Source organism: Entelurus aequoreus, linkage group LG04 (genome assembly GCF_033978785.1).
Source record: "Entelurus aequoreus isolate RoL-2023_Sb linkage group LG04, RoL_Eaeq_v1.1, whole genome shotgun sequence".
NCBI lineage: Eukaryota > Metazoa > Chordata > Actinopteri > Syngnathiformes > Syngnathidae > Entelurus > Entelurus aequoreus.
Genome location: NC_084734.1, coordinates 53092273 through 53107305, shown reverse-complemented (window position 1 = coordinate 53107305; position 15033 = coordinate 53092273). Strand labels below are relative to the sequence as shown.

General features: G+C 42.9%; 1 protein-coding gene across 6 annotated transcripts in view; it reads right to left on the bottom strand.

The window, feature by feature from the left end:
* Window positions 1–15033, bottom strand: part of LOC133648825 (gamma-aminobutyric acid receptor subunit alpha-2-like) — a 128671-nt gene that overhangs the window by 19999 nt on the left and 93639 nt on the right. For all 6 annotated transcript variants that reach the window (XM_062045292.1, XM_062045293.1, XM_062045290.1 and 3 more), the window contains one exon: window positions 5325–5477. In XM_062045292.1, the coding sequence (XP_061901276.1) occupies window positions 5325–5477 (153 nt within the window). The remainder of the gene's footprint in view (window positions 1–5324; window positions 5478–15033) is intronic.

Sequence of the window (15033 nt, the reverse complement as noted above, 5' to 3'; positions counted from 1 at the left end):
GATGAGCGGGCGAGCACTAATCAGAGACAGGTGAACACAATGAGTAACCATGGCAACCAAAACAAACTCACAGGTGCACAACCAATAACTAAAGCAGTCCAAAACTAACAGAAAATAACTAAACAAACATGATCCGGACCACGGATCATGACAGGTTGTACTCGCTGACGACCGACATTTGTCATTCATCAGTTCTGTGTCGTGAGCAGGTGACTAAATTGATTATTTTCAGTCTTTCTGTTCATTTCGATGAATAAAGTCCTTGTCGACTGTTCTTCTGGGACTTCTCACAAAGAGTGGGAGTGAGTGAGTGTGCTTGTGTGGTTGAACGGGAAAGAGCCTTTCTAAGGTTCACTTACGGAAACCTTGTTGCAAACTTCTACTTCCTCTAGATCAGGGTTATTCAAATGGAGGCCCGGGGGCCAAATGCGGCTCAGGAATGACACCATACCGGCCCCCATGTTCAGTTCAAAACTTGGGAGACAAACATTTTTGCAGCGAAATTACTAAAAACACTAGAGTGCTCCTGTTGTTTAGAGGAACTTGGACCACTGTAAACACATTGGCAGATCCTTGCATTGACATTTTAACCTTGCGGGGAAACATAGAACACCGGGGTCTAAACTTGTGATTTACATCACTGAGGCATTCCTCAAGGCACCCCTTTAAGTCCTCTCCCTTTTGGCAGTTACAATTGTTATTTTTTCGTAATGTGATTTATGCAACTAAGGTGTTTCTGTATCTTCTTTACTTCAGATAAAGCCAGTAGTCATTTGTTCAACTTATTTAAGTATACTCGGGATGGTTTCCTGTTGGCCCCGCTGTGGACTGGACTCTCGCTGATGTGTTGGATCCACTGTGGACTGGACTTTCACAATGTTATGTCAGACCCACTCGACATCCATTGCTTTCGGTCTCCCCTAGAGGGGGGGGGGTTACCCACATATGCGGTCCTCTCCAAGGTTTCTCATAGTCATTCACCGACGTCCCACTGGGGTGAGTTTTTCCTTGCCCGTATGTGGGCTCTGTACCGAGGATGTCGTTGTGGCTTGTACAGCCCTTTGAGACACTTGTGATTTAGGGCTATATAAATAAACATTGATTGATTGATTGATACTAGTAGTGTTCCTCAAGGTTCCATTTTAGGTCCACTCTTTTTCATCATTTGGGCTTGCGGTGGCCCGCAAGTTCAGTTCAAAAAACTTGTGAGAGACTCACATTTTTGCAGCAGATTAATTCATTAATTAATAACACTAGAGTGCTGTCAAAGAGATGATCTTTGAATAACTTTTTTGCAGAAGATATGTAAAAACATCAGAGCGCTCCTGTAACTCTGACAAAATAAATTGTCAAGACTAGGTTCTCGGGTTGTGTTTCTCCAGAAGGCAACGGAAAGTTGGCGCGAGCCAGACGTGAGGTTGAATACATGATTTATTTTTAACACTAAGAAACTAAAAAAAAGAAGCAAACAATTGGTGCGCACAAATGCAGAAAATATGAACAATTAAACAAAAACACTAGCTGTGGCATAAATGAACAAAACTTACTTGGCAAAGAACTGTGACATGACATGAAGCAGAGTGCTGAAATAGTGTGAGGACGCCAGGACGAACAACAGAAACAGACAGATTTAAATAGTGACGTGATCAGTGAAAACAGGTGCGTGACTCGAAACGTGAAACAGGTGCGTGACAAGACAGGTGAAAACTAATGGGTGACCATGGAAACCAAACCAAACAAGGAAGTGCAGCCAGGAACTAAAAAGAGTCCAAAAAACAAACACATGGCCAAAACAAAAACATGAACAGACATGACGCATGACCAAAACAAAAACATGAACAGACATGACAGAACCCCCCCCTTACGGACAGATCCCAGATGTCCAAAAAACAGGATCAAGAGTCATGGGAGGGCGGGAGGGGGACATGGCGGTGGGTCGCCAGGCCAAGTGGCCCCGAATCCACCGAGGCATAGTCATGTGGCGGCGGCGAGTGGAACGCCGCCGCCACAGGCGAGGTGGACGACCCGGGAAGGGCCACATGCGTGGCTGACGAAGCGCTGGGCGCACTTGGCGTGGCGGACGACCAGGTAGTGGCCACAACCGTGGCAGACAAGGAGGCAGGAGCGTCGTCGTCATTGCAGGCGTGGAAGCCGCAGATGACGCAGGTGCGGGTGCAGCAGACGAAGCAGGCGGCGAAGCTTGGCGTGGCACTTCGGGCGGCGAAGCTTGGTCTTGGCCGCTTGGAGGGTCTTGGCTGCTTGGAGGGTCTTTGTCTTGGCGAGGGTCTTGGCGAGGGTCTTGGCGAGGGTCTGGGTCTTGTTCTTGGCCTTGGCGTGGTTGGTCCTGGACTTGGACTTGGCGTGGTTGGTCTTGGACTTGGTCTTGGCGTGGTTGGTCTTGGACTTGGTCTTGGCGTGGTTGGTCTTGGACTTGGTCTTGGCGTGGCGGTGCTTGGACCTGGTCTTGGCGTGGCGGTGCTTGGACCTGGTCTTGGCTTGGGGGCGCTTGGTCTTGGCGTGGAGCTGCGACTGGCGGCACTTGGCGTCGTGGAGCTGCGACTAGCGGCACTAGGCGTCGTGGAGCTGCGACTGGCGGCACTAGGCGTCGTGGAGCTGCGACTGGCGGCACTAGGCGTCGTGGAGCTGCGACTGGCGGCACTTGGGGTCGTGGAGCTGCGACTGGCGGCACTTGGCGTCGTGGAGCTGCGAGGCATGTTGATAGCCTTGGAGCAGGGCGTGGAGCAGGTGGAGGTGGCCTAGCTGGAGGCCGTGGCTTGGCAGGTCGAAAGACTGGTGATGGCGGCCGTGCTGGTGGCTATGGCTTGGCAGGTCGAAAAACTGGTGGTGGCGGCCGAGCTGGAGGCTGTGGCTTGGCAGACCGAAGAACGACCCCACCTGGACAGTCCCCAGCCCTAGCCCCCCCCCTCAAGGAGCGGATCCCAGACGCGCTCCCTGCGGTCTGGAACCGTCCTTTGGGGTGGGTGGAGGGAGGTCAGGAGGGGGGCAGAATCTTCCCCTCCAAACTGTCCAAAAAGTCTTTTTTCCTGGGATTGAGTGGGTGAAAAAAAAATTTGTGTGACTTGGGCGTGGCTTGAGTCCTGGGGGGCGGGGCATGAAAACTGGGTGACTGTGACTGATATGCTCTAATTTGTAAAAACATGTCCTGATAATGCTCTATCTTGGACTTAGAGTCTTTTGCTGGGGGCGGGTGATCACAAGAAAAAGAGTTCAGAGAAAAAAAATCTTGAGCTGTGATGTCATCAGGGTGATGCCGGGCTGCCTGTGGCTTGCTTCCGCCCGGAGGGGGAGGAGCTTGCGGGAGTGACGTGTCCTCTCTGCTTGCGGAAGCCCTCCCTGACGTCCTTCGTCGGGAGTGGCGCCTCCGGAACTGCGGTGACGCAGCGCAGTCCTCGGACCAAATGGAGTCTCTGTACTCCATGGAGGAGTGGCGCAGCGATTCCTCCTCCATGGCGCGGAGGACCTCCCTCGCTGCCTCGTCAAAACCGTCCAACTTTCGTTTGGAGAAACTGTTATGCTGGCGTCCTACTGTCAAGACTAGGTTCTCGGGTTGTGTTTCTCCAGAAGGCAACGAAAAGTTGGCGCGAGCCAGACGTGAGTTTGAATACATGATTTATTTTTAACACTAAGAAACTAAAAAAAAGAAGCAAACAAATGGTGCGCACAAATGCGGAAACTATGAACAATTAAACAAAAACACTAGCTGTGGCATAAATGAACAAAACTTACTTGGCAAAGAACTGTGACATGACATGAAGCAGAGTGCTGAAATAGTGTGAGGACGCCAGGACGAACAACAGAAACAGACAGATTTAAATAGTGACGTGATCAGTGAAAACAGGTGCGTGACTCGAAACGTGAAACAGGTGCGTGACAAGACAGGTGAAAACTAATGGGTGACCATGGAAACCAAACCAAACAAGGAAGTGCAACCAGGAACTAAAAAGAGTCCAAAAAACAAACACATGACCAAAACAAAAACATGAACAGACATGACATAAATAAACCAAAATCAAATGTTTACTGAGGACGCTGGTTCTCCGTAATACACAAAATAAGACTAATAATGACGACAGAAGTCCGGACCCCTGTTCCTTAGCTTTCTGGAAACGTGGCCCCCAAAATTTAGTGGACTATCCCTGCTCAAGTCAAATTTGATTGTCTACTTGACACTCTGCCTGAGCCGAGAGCCTCACTAAACCATCCAATCTCGACTCTGTCGCATCTATTTGCATATCTGAGTGTTTAGCCTTTTTATTTCAGACAGGAAAAGTCATAAAACAAAATGTGTTTTGTTCTCTTCAATGAAAGAGAGTATTCCTTTTATACGTGTCTTTTATCAATGTTGGGAGTCAAAGTCAAAGTCGCGGCTATCACTACATCCATGTGATGTTACTGACACCTAAAAGGTGGGAAAAAGGTAGACGCTGGGGGAGGATGAGTAAATAAAAGTCCATTTCAGACTGGGCTCATATTGAGGGGACCCAGTCTGGAGTGAGAAAAAAACTTTATGCAAGCATATATACCTGTTACGACATAAAACCCGAGACTTGCAACTGGGGTTTCTTGTCAATTTCGCTAAGAGGCCATGATCAATTCCATTGTTTACATTTTATAGAACAGTGGAAAAAGAGGCAAAAAGAAAGTTGAACAAGAAGAAATAAAGAAGCAAACAGGAGAGACGAGGGAGAGGGAGAAAGTGTCCTCCTTCAATGAGTGCCAGTGAGAAAAGTCTTCCTGCCACATGTTTAAATAACTTTATTGACATTTTACAGACTACTTTTTATTTTCGCGGCAATATAAATAAAGTGTATGTTCCTTGACAGCTGAGTATGGAACATTTTCTTTTGCTTTCAAGTACGTGACCATTTTGTTTTTCAAGGGATGTTTGGCAACACTTATTTTTCAGTTTTCGGAAGACTGGGTTTATGTCTGACCTTTTGGATCAAAAAACACAGGACTATCATGAATATGTAGTATGTTAGCTGAAAGCATAATAATCCTGACTTCTTTGTGCGTTTCCTACCTGGAGCTAACCAGTCTTAGGTCACTCTTGTTATTTCCACTTGGATTACAAACAAGTACCGAAAAGCAGTCAAGCATTGAAAACGGTGCTGCCCATTTGCCACCAGCTTTTAGCCTTTTATTCTGCTTTTTCACCAGGTTTGGGAGCTTCACAAAGGCGGTTTTGTGTGTAGAAGGCAAAGATACAGTACATACTGTAATACGGGATGCATTTTGTTTTTGTCGTTCCAATTCTATTGAAATGGTGAGCTCAATGTGAGCTTGAAAAAAACCATACTTACCAAACACAGTCCTTGCTGGTACGGATTCTCTATTGAGCCAGAAAGACACTTGAGAGAGAATGACAGTCATGATGCAAGGCAGATACGTCTGGATGACAAAATATCCAATCTTCCTCTTCAGATGGAAATGAGCTGTCATCACGGTGTATTCACCTGAGCAGAAGAAAAGGTCAAAGCATCACAACGGATGATTTGGAGCAGACGTACAAATAAAATCTACAATACAAGCAACGTATGAGATGTAAATAAAATGACACAACATTAATTCAAGGCATACATACTGTATCGGTGCTTTGGCAGATTTAGGGAAATTTAAACATACTTTTCTTTCAAAAACACGAATACAGTGCTGTATCATTTTTTGCGCACCAAACTTTTAGTATGATTCACTCTTCAACGAAACTTTACACCAAAAAGTTGCCCCAGTTTTTGTGTACTGACTGTTATCGCACAGCCAAACAGTCCTATGTGAGAAAACAACATACTGTACAGTATATCATAGAAAACATAAAAATGTCTATCGTACAATATAATTCTCTATTTTTGATATCGTAATTGCAACATCTGGGCCACGGCTAATGTAACTGCAGCAACTCTGCTACTCAGTAACATTTTTCCGTCACTTGAAAGAACTTGGTGGGAGAAGAAGCTGGTGGGAGCAAAGTTGGAGAACACATTGGAAGCCAAACCGACAAAACCCGAAAACATAAATATAAGCTAATGCAGTAGAAAACTATCCAGATCAGCCCCAAAATTTAATAACTTGTTCATTATTCCATTTTGGACATTTTCTAAAAGTTTCATGAAAATCTGCCAATAATGTTTTGAGATATTTTGCTAACTAACCAACTGACTGACTGGCTGACGACAAACAATTATATAATATCGGGGTGAAGGTAATACAAAATTTAAATATTCTGCTTTCTGATTCAGATTCTTTGATGAGGAAGGGTGAAAAAGGTTTGTGTGTTTTAGCAAGAGTGTTTTCTTTTGGAATAAAATATTTAAGATTCTCCAATTTTTTATTACCTGCACCAGGATATAAACTCAGGCTATACATTGTATCAATGAAGTCATCAATGGACTTATTAGGGTTCAAAAGGTCAGTGTTAAAGTCACCACAAGAGAAAATTACTTTTTGACCAGTGTAAGTAAAATTAGGCTTGATCCAGTCCTCTAACGTTTTAACACTTGACTTAGATGATTTACAACTGAATAATATGTTTTTGCTTATTTCATGACATATTTCAATGGCTATGCATAAGGTATTATCAACAGCAATTGACATGTTTTTTCTAGCATTTTGTATGTAGTTCATGTTCTTCACCACTACTCCTCCTCTGTTCTTGCTGGTTCTGTTGATTTACTGTAGTACATACTGTATCCTTCCAGATCAAAACTTATTATTTCTTATCATTAATCTGTGTTTCTGAGATAGCGATCACTTTCAAAGGTTTGTTGAATTGTTCTAAAAAGTGTTTCATGTTGTTGTAGTTTGCATAGAGGCTTCTGCTGTTAAAATGAATGATTGGCTGGAGCCTATCCCAGCTGCATTTGGGCGGAAGGCGGGGTACACCCTGGACAAGTCGCAACCTCATCACCGAGCCAACACAGATAGACAACATTCACACACTGGGGCCAATTTAGTGTTGCCAATCAACCTATCCCAAGGTGAATGTCTTTGGAGGTGGGAGAAGCCGGGGTACCCGGAGGGAACCCACACAGTCAAAGGGAAAACATGCAAACTCCACACAAAAAGACCTAGAGCCCGCAAAGCAACATAGACATAAACTTTTTGAACTGCTGCCCTCGGGCAGGAGATACAGGACAATAAAATGCCGGACAAACAGACTTAAGAACACTTTTTACCCGAGAGCAATAGTGTCGCTGAACACAAGACGACAATAATGACTGTGCATGTGAGCTGTGTACTTGGTATTTTTATGTATTTTATGTATTTTTATCTATTTATCTATGTTCTTATGTTTTTATGTGTTATGAATTTGCACTAAATTAGTTTTTGCTTACAATTTCGTTGAACAATGTACAATGACAATAAAGATATATTCTATTCTATTCTTCAATGTCATCGTTAAAGGCCTACTGAAACCCACTACTACCGACCACGCAGTCTGATAGTTTATATATCAATGATGAAATCTTAACATTATAACACATGCCAATACGGCCGGGTTAACTTATAAAGTGACATTTTAAATTTGCCGCTAAACTTCCGGTTCGAAACGCCTCTGAGGATGACGTATGCGTGTGACGTAGCCCGGCGAACACGGGTATGCCTTCCACATTGAAGCCGATACGAAAAAGCTCTGTTTTCATTTCATAATTCCACAGTATTCTGGACATCTGTGTTCGTGAATCTGTTTCAATCATGTTCATTGCATTATTGAGAAGGAAGCCGAGCAAGCAAAGAAGAAAGTTGTCGGTGCGAAATGGACGTATTTTTCGAACGTAGTCAGCCACAACAGTACACAGCCGGCGCTTCTTTGTTTACATTCCCGAAAGATGCAGTCAAGATGGAAGAACTCGGATAACAGAGACTCTAACCAGGAGGACTTTTGATTTGGATACACAGACGCCTGTAGAGAACTGGGACAACACAGACTCTTACCAGGATTACTTTGATTTGGATGACAAAGACGCAGACGTGCTACTGTGAGTATGCAGCTTTGGCTTTTTTTTGCGTATGTACGTAACTTTTTAAAAATATATAAGCTTTATGAACCTTGGGTTAGGTGAACGGTCTTTTGGGCTGAGTGATTGTGTGTGTTGATCATGTGTTTGAATTGTATTGGCGTGTTCTATGGAGCTAGGAGCTAGCAGAGGAGCTAGGAGCTAGCATAACACGTACCGTACCGTACGTGCGCGTCACGTACGTAACTTTTTAAAAATATATAAGCTTTATGAACCTTGGGTTAGGTGAACGGTCTTTTGGGCTGAGTGATTGTGTGTGTTGATCATGTGTTTGAATTGTATTGGCGTGTTCTATGGAGCTAGGAGCTAGCAGAGGAGCTAGGAGCTAGCATAACAAACACGCAGGTGTTATTATGCAGGATTAATTTGTGGCATATTAAATATAAGCCTGGTTGTGTTGTGGCTAATAGAGTATATATATGTCTTGTGTTTATTTACTGTTGTAGTCATTCCCAGCTGAATATCAGGTACCGTGAGTATGCAGCCTTGGCTGCTAAACATTCGATAACTTGACCGTATGTGCGCGTCACGTACGTAACTTTTTAAAAATATATACGCTTTATGAACCTTGGGTTAGGTAAACGGTCTTTTGGGCTGAGTGATTGTGTGTGTTGATCAGGTGTTTGAATTGTATTGGCGTGTTCTATGGAGCTAGGAGCTAGCAGAGGAGCTAGGAGCTAGCATAACAAACACGCAGGTGTTTTTATGCAGGATTAATTTGTGGCATATTAAATATAAGCCTGGTTGTGTTGTGGCTAATAGAGTATATATATGTCTTGTGTTTATTTACTGTTGTAGTCATTCCCAGCTGAATATCAGGTCACCCCCGGCTTTCACAGCATCTTCCCTATCTGAATAGCTTCAACTCCCCACTAGTCCTTCACTTGCACTTTACTCATCCACAAATCTTTCATCCTCGCTCAAATTAATGGGGAAATTGTCGCTTTCTCGGTCCGAATCTCTCTCACTTCATGCGGCCATCATTGTAAACAATAGGGAACTTTGCGTATATGTTCAACTGACTACGTCACGCTACTTCCGGTAGGTGCAAGCCTTTTTTTTATCAGATACCAAAAGTTGCAATCTTTATCGTCGTTGTTCTATACTAAATCCTTTCAGCAAAAATATGGCAATATCGCGAAATGATCAAGTATGACACATAGAATAGATCTGCTATCCCCGTTTAAATAAAAAAAAATCATTTCAGTAGGCCTTTAATATCTGTCTAGATCCTTGATGTGTTTGATAACAAGTACTCTTACTTCTGGACCTCCATTCAGCTTGATGTAGATTATACACTTGGCGCTGCAAGTTCCCTGAATTTTTCCCTGCTTTTTTTAAGTCGCGTGCTTTCTTGGCGATTTCAGCATTACGTTTTGTGAGATGCTCATTCATGTACACATTTGTTCCCTTAAACTTATTTCCCCGTTTCAGCAGTACCATTTTAGATTTTCTGTTAAAAAGTTTTTCTTCCATTCAGTGGGGTGCATGTTTCGATGGTATTATTGTCGATTTCAATTTCCTTTGATTGCAGAAAGTTGACCACTTGCTGTTCTGCTGAGGCGACATCCATTTCATCAGCTTTTCCTCCATTATCCACCGTTTTCGCGTAGGATCTTGGTTTATTTCGGTGCCCTGTCACAATAATATTATTCATTTGTTGATCCTGATCTTTTAATCTATGATATTCCTCAGAGTGATGTTATCTTGTTTCACTGCAATATTTTCCTGTCGGAAAATCTTCACCTCTTGATGCATTTCTGTTTACTCCTAACACGTTTCTCATTCACGTTTGCTCTTTTAAGAGGTTCACCAACATCTCCTTAAGTTCCTGAAATGTACTTTTTACGTTATTATTCTGAGTTTGCAGACTTTCTATATTATCCTGCAGACTTCTCAGATCTTCTCTGTGTTCTAATATTGCTCTTTCGAGGTCTGCTCTCAGATAATTTTTTTTTGTATAACATCAAGTCTTGCTTCCCTTTGTGTCCTGTATCCGGAGACTAATTTGATCAAGATGACCCGAAGGTTTCGGAATGTGAGTAGTTTTTTTTGGCTTTTGACATTGTAGCAGCTCGCTGACGGCAGTTGCCTCTTTAGCGACTCGCGGCACGTTTAACTTGTACATTTCAATAAATTCAAACCTTGTGCTGCTCAGAGATCAACTGGAAGTGTCAGCCTGTCAACTGGGATCACTCGGTGTGGTCGGAAACACTTCAAAACAGATTCGTACTATCCCCGTTCAATCACAGTGTAGCCTCTGGTTGCTAGGCAACCGCTGTATGTTAATGTTTGCCACAACAGGCACGTCTCGATTTCCACATATATTTTAAACAATCCAAAAAAATCCTGCACAATCCTGGAGGACTGATAAATCATGCTTTACTAGTAAATCCACACAAATCAGAGGTCAGCCCTGTCAATTCAGATGCCATTATTGAAGAAAATATTCTTCATGAAAGGATATGCTGAAATAAAACAGTAGTGTAGCGTGAACAAAGCTCCACCATTATGGTACACTCCACCATTATGGTACAGATGTCTGCAGCTAGTCAGCTGGGAGTTGAAGTGGGGACAGCTGGACGAGGACAAAGAAACACACACGTGTGTCCCATGTGTACACCCCTGTCGTTGTCATTAAAACCAGTATTTCCCGTTCTCACTGTACCAAACGGCGTGTTGTATGAGTGAGCCTAATATGGACGCCACAAAAGCTAAAATGTCGGGGACTTCCTTCACTGACGTTCCTATTAATGTGGTGTGAAACATGCACGTTAATGCACACACAGGAAGAAAAAGCAATAGGATTTCTCAGCAGTGCTAGGCAGGCCTTCTCAATGCTTCACAAAGAGAAGCCAAGATTAGACATGAGAAGAAGAAGATGTGTTACCCATGGCAACAGAACAGAGAAACACAGCTCATTTGCAGCAATTCTGAAATGGAGGCCTAGTTTCACGCTGCTTCTTGGCAAGAGGAAAGTCCTTCTTCTCTGGGGTGGAAAAGGGGGTGTCAATTCCTAGGGCTAATCCCCAAAGATGTTTTCAAATACTATATATATATATATATATATATATATATATATATATATATATATATATATATATATATATATATATATATATATATATATATATATATATATATATATATATGTATATATATATATATATATATATATATATATATATATATATATATATATATATATATATATATATATATGTATTGCCTGCAAACTGATTTTCTGTCAGTTGCCATACACACACTTGGGCTGTGGAATGCAAAGTGCACTGGCAGTATCCCACGGAGCTCTATATCTTCTGTAATTGAATTTGCATGGCAGCGTGGACGCCTGTGTGCTGCATGGGGGAGGAGGCAGGAGAGAGTGCAGAAGGAATCAAAAGGATGTGCTGAATTTTCTCAGGAGACGCCTGTGATCGCTTTTTGAATGGGAAGACAATAATGAGAGCATCCTACAGATGTCGGAAACAAGATCTTGTGTTCACGTTGATCAAAGCGCTCAATAATACGCAGATATGGAAGTGTCCAGCAGAGGGACACAATCTCTCAGCAGATAGCCAACAATGTACTATACATCCATCCATTTCCTACCGCTTGTCCCTTTTTGGGTCCCCCGAGTGGCTGGAGAGGCATTAACTCCAATTTATGTGTGGACACTACATCTGTGTCTTAAGTAAAGGTGGTGAATATATCCAAATATTGATATCAATGGTCAAAGCCGTATCGGATAGATACTAGATACTATTTTTGGTACTCATCTATTAGGGGGGGTGGGGGGGTCACCCACATATGCGGTCCCTTCCAAGGTTTCCCATAGTCATTCACATCGACGTCCCATTGGGGTTGTGAGTTTTTCCTTGCCCTTATGTGGGCTCTGTACCGCGTATGTCGTTGTGGCTTGTGCAGCCCTTTGAGACACTTGTGATTTAGGGCTATATAAATAAACATTGATTGATTGATTGATTGATTCTCGCCTCAGAGCTCATGAAAGTTTATTCTAGTTCATAAATCATGCCTCTCACCTGGATAGTAGAAGGATGAGGACATAATCTGACAAGTTGGTACAATTTTGACCCGGGAATGGCGATAAAGACATGAAAAGACACTTGGTTCCACCCCCCTTTTCATTGCGAGGATTACGAGCCATTCTTCATCTAAACGGGAATATAACAACATTCTATCAGTCGGCATCCTAATGACAGCAGACTTTGTACAATAAGTGATGTTTTATTATCTTTGTTGGCTCTCATGAAGTCTGCAGTGAGTAATAATCAGTAACGTTGTTGGGGGGGGAAAGCTAGCGTTGTGATGTGTTTTTGTAATGAATGCGTATGCTTAAAATGATCAAAATACGTAAATATCAAATGTTATTATAAATGTGCCTGTTACTACATTACATGTATACTTACAGTACATCATGTATATAAAACCTTAATGGAAGTGTTTAGATGTTTTTTAAGCTCTTTATAGCCAGAATAGAGCGACTCCCATTGGCTCCATTGTAAGCAGACTTTTAATTGCAAGTATTTACAATTTAAAATGCATAACAAAAACCATATGTGTTCTTGTCTTACATAAGGATTGTGAATTATGTGAATTCCAAAAAAGTGCAGTTGCCCTTTAATATTGTTTCATTATAGGGTTGTCAATATACCGGTACTAGTATAGTATCGCGGTACTAATGAATCAAAAACGGTACTATACTCTGTTTGAGAAGTACCGGTTCCCAATTTATTTTATTATAATTTTTTTAACGGGCATGAAACATAATGATACCAAGTACAATAAGGTATGTAGTCGATACTACTATGATTACATCTATATTTTTTATCGTCACAAAATCTTTTTTTCGTTTTTTAAAAATTCATATTATGTTTATAAACACAGGAAATACGTCCCTGGACACTTGAGGACTTTGAATATGACCAATGTATGATCCTGTAACTACTTGGTATCGGATTGATACCTACATTTGTGGTATCATCCAAAACTAATGTAAAGCATCCAAACAACAGAAGAATAAGTGATTATTACATTTTAATAGAAGTGTAGATAGAACATGTTGAAACCGAAAATAACCAGATAGTAACAGTAAATTAACAAGAGGATTAATAATCCATTTTTTTCAAGATGGCGCCGTCGTGTGTGGCTGGCCGTCTACCGCTCTCAGTCTGGTTTCAGTTTTTGTTGATTTTATTCTACTGCACTAAACAGTTCGAGTCTCTGCTGGTGTATGATCGCCAAGAATTGTTGTTTTTTCGACCACCTATCAAAAATAATTGTTCTTTTGATCTTGGTGGTCCAAATGTTTTGCCCCCGTTGCTGTCAGGAATACCAGCTCACCTCTTCCGGGTTCCAGCCCTGAGCTTTCCGCGGAAGCGTCGCCGCGGCACCCGTAGTGGCCGCCGGGTAAAGCAGAGAGTGCTGTTGGCGTGCTCTTCCAGCGCTGCCCGGACGGGAAATGGATTAAGCGGTTCCCTTGTTGCTTGCTGGACCTCCGTGGATCCAACGGGTTACCCTGTACCGAAAATCGGCCCCGTTGAGAGACCCGGGACGCGCCGCACCCGCACCTGCTCAGCCCGGTGCCGCCAACGTGGGGTGAATCCCTCCAATTTAAAGTTGTTGTGCCGGGATTCACGGTATGCTGCGACGCCGGTCTCCTGCCAGAATTGGTCTGGTAAACGCCACTCAAAACGTTTCCACTCAGGGATTTCTTCGAGTCACGCTGTCTGGACTTCATGTGCATAACGGAGACGTGGCTCGGTACCGGTGAGTCCAGCGTTTTCTCCGAACTTCTGCCGTCAGACTGTTGCTATTTTAACTCTCCTCGTGCATCAGGCCGTGGAGGAGGAACGGCGACACTTTATAAAAATGACTATAAATGTAAGCAATGCTTTCCTTCGTCATTTTTTGCCAGCTTTGAATTGACTTTATTTGAGGTGTGTCGCGCTGACGCGGTGATGTGCGCTGTCATTTACCGCCCGCCCAAATACAATAAGGACTTCATCAATGACTTTTCGGACTTTTTAGCAGGAATTATGCCCCGCTATGATCGTGTCCTCATTGTTGGAGATTTTAATATCCATGTATGCTGTCCCGACAAACCACTGGTGAAGGATTTTTTAAACCTTATTGACTCTTTTAATTTGACACAGTTTGTGTCTGGCCCCACACACGGACGTGGTCACACGCTTGATCTTGTACTTTCATATGGTCTACCTGTGTCTAACTTGGACATTTGTGACAATGTGCTTTCAGACCATATGCCTGTCATATTTGAGGCCAGTTTTAACCGCTTGACAGCTGCGTGTCTCTGTCGAGTTTTTAACCCTTCCAGTGCTGGTCAGTTTATTACTGCTTTTAACCAGGTTTTTTTACCCCCTGACTCTGTTTTTTCTAGCACAGAGTCTGTTTTTTCTGACACTGAGAAACTCAATGTATTGTTTGACTCCACCTGTGACACAGTCTTGAACTCAGTGGCTCCTTTAAAAATTAAAAAGGCCAAAACTAAATCAGAACCCTGGTTTAATGAGAGAAGCCGTGCGATCAGACATGAGTGCCGCAAAGCTGAACGCAGGTGGAAGAAGGACAAGCTTCAGGTGTCACTCCAGATTTTAAAGGACTGTTGGCATCGATATCAGAGCACAGTAAAAGAGGCAAAAAGAGAACATTTGGCAAACATTATTGCCTCAAATAGTCTTGACCCTCGTGTTTTATTCAAAACCATTGACTCTGTTCTTAATGCCCCTCAGCCTACATGTTTGGAACCCTCCTCTGAATTGTGCAATGCCTTTTTAAAGTATTTTATTGATAAGATTGCCACAACGAGGGCTCTCATCTCTGTTCCGACCTCTGACCCTTCTGTCCCGTTTAACTACTCTGCTGTTTTTAATCAGTTTGAGCAAGTGACTCTGCGGCAGTTACAAGAGTTAACTAATCATATGAAGCCCTCAGGTTCCCCCCATGATGCTGTCCC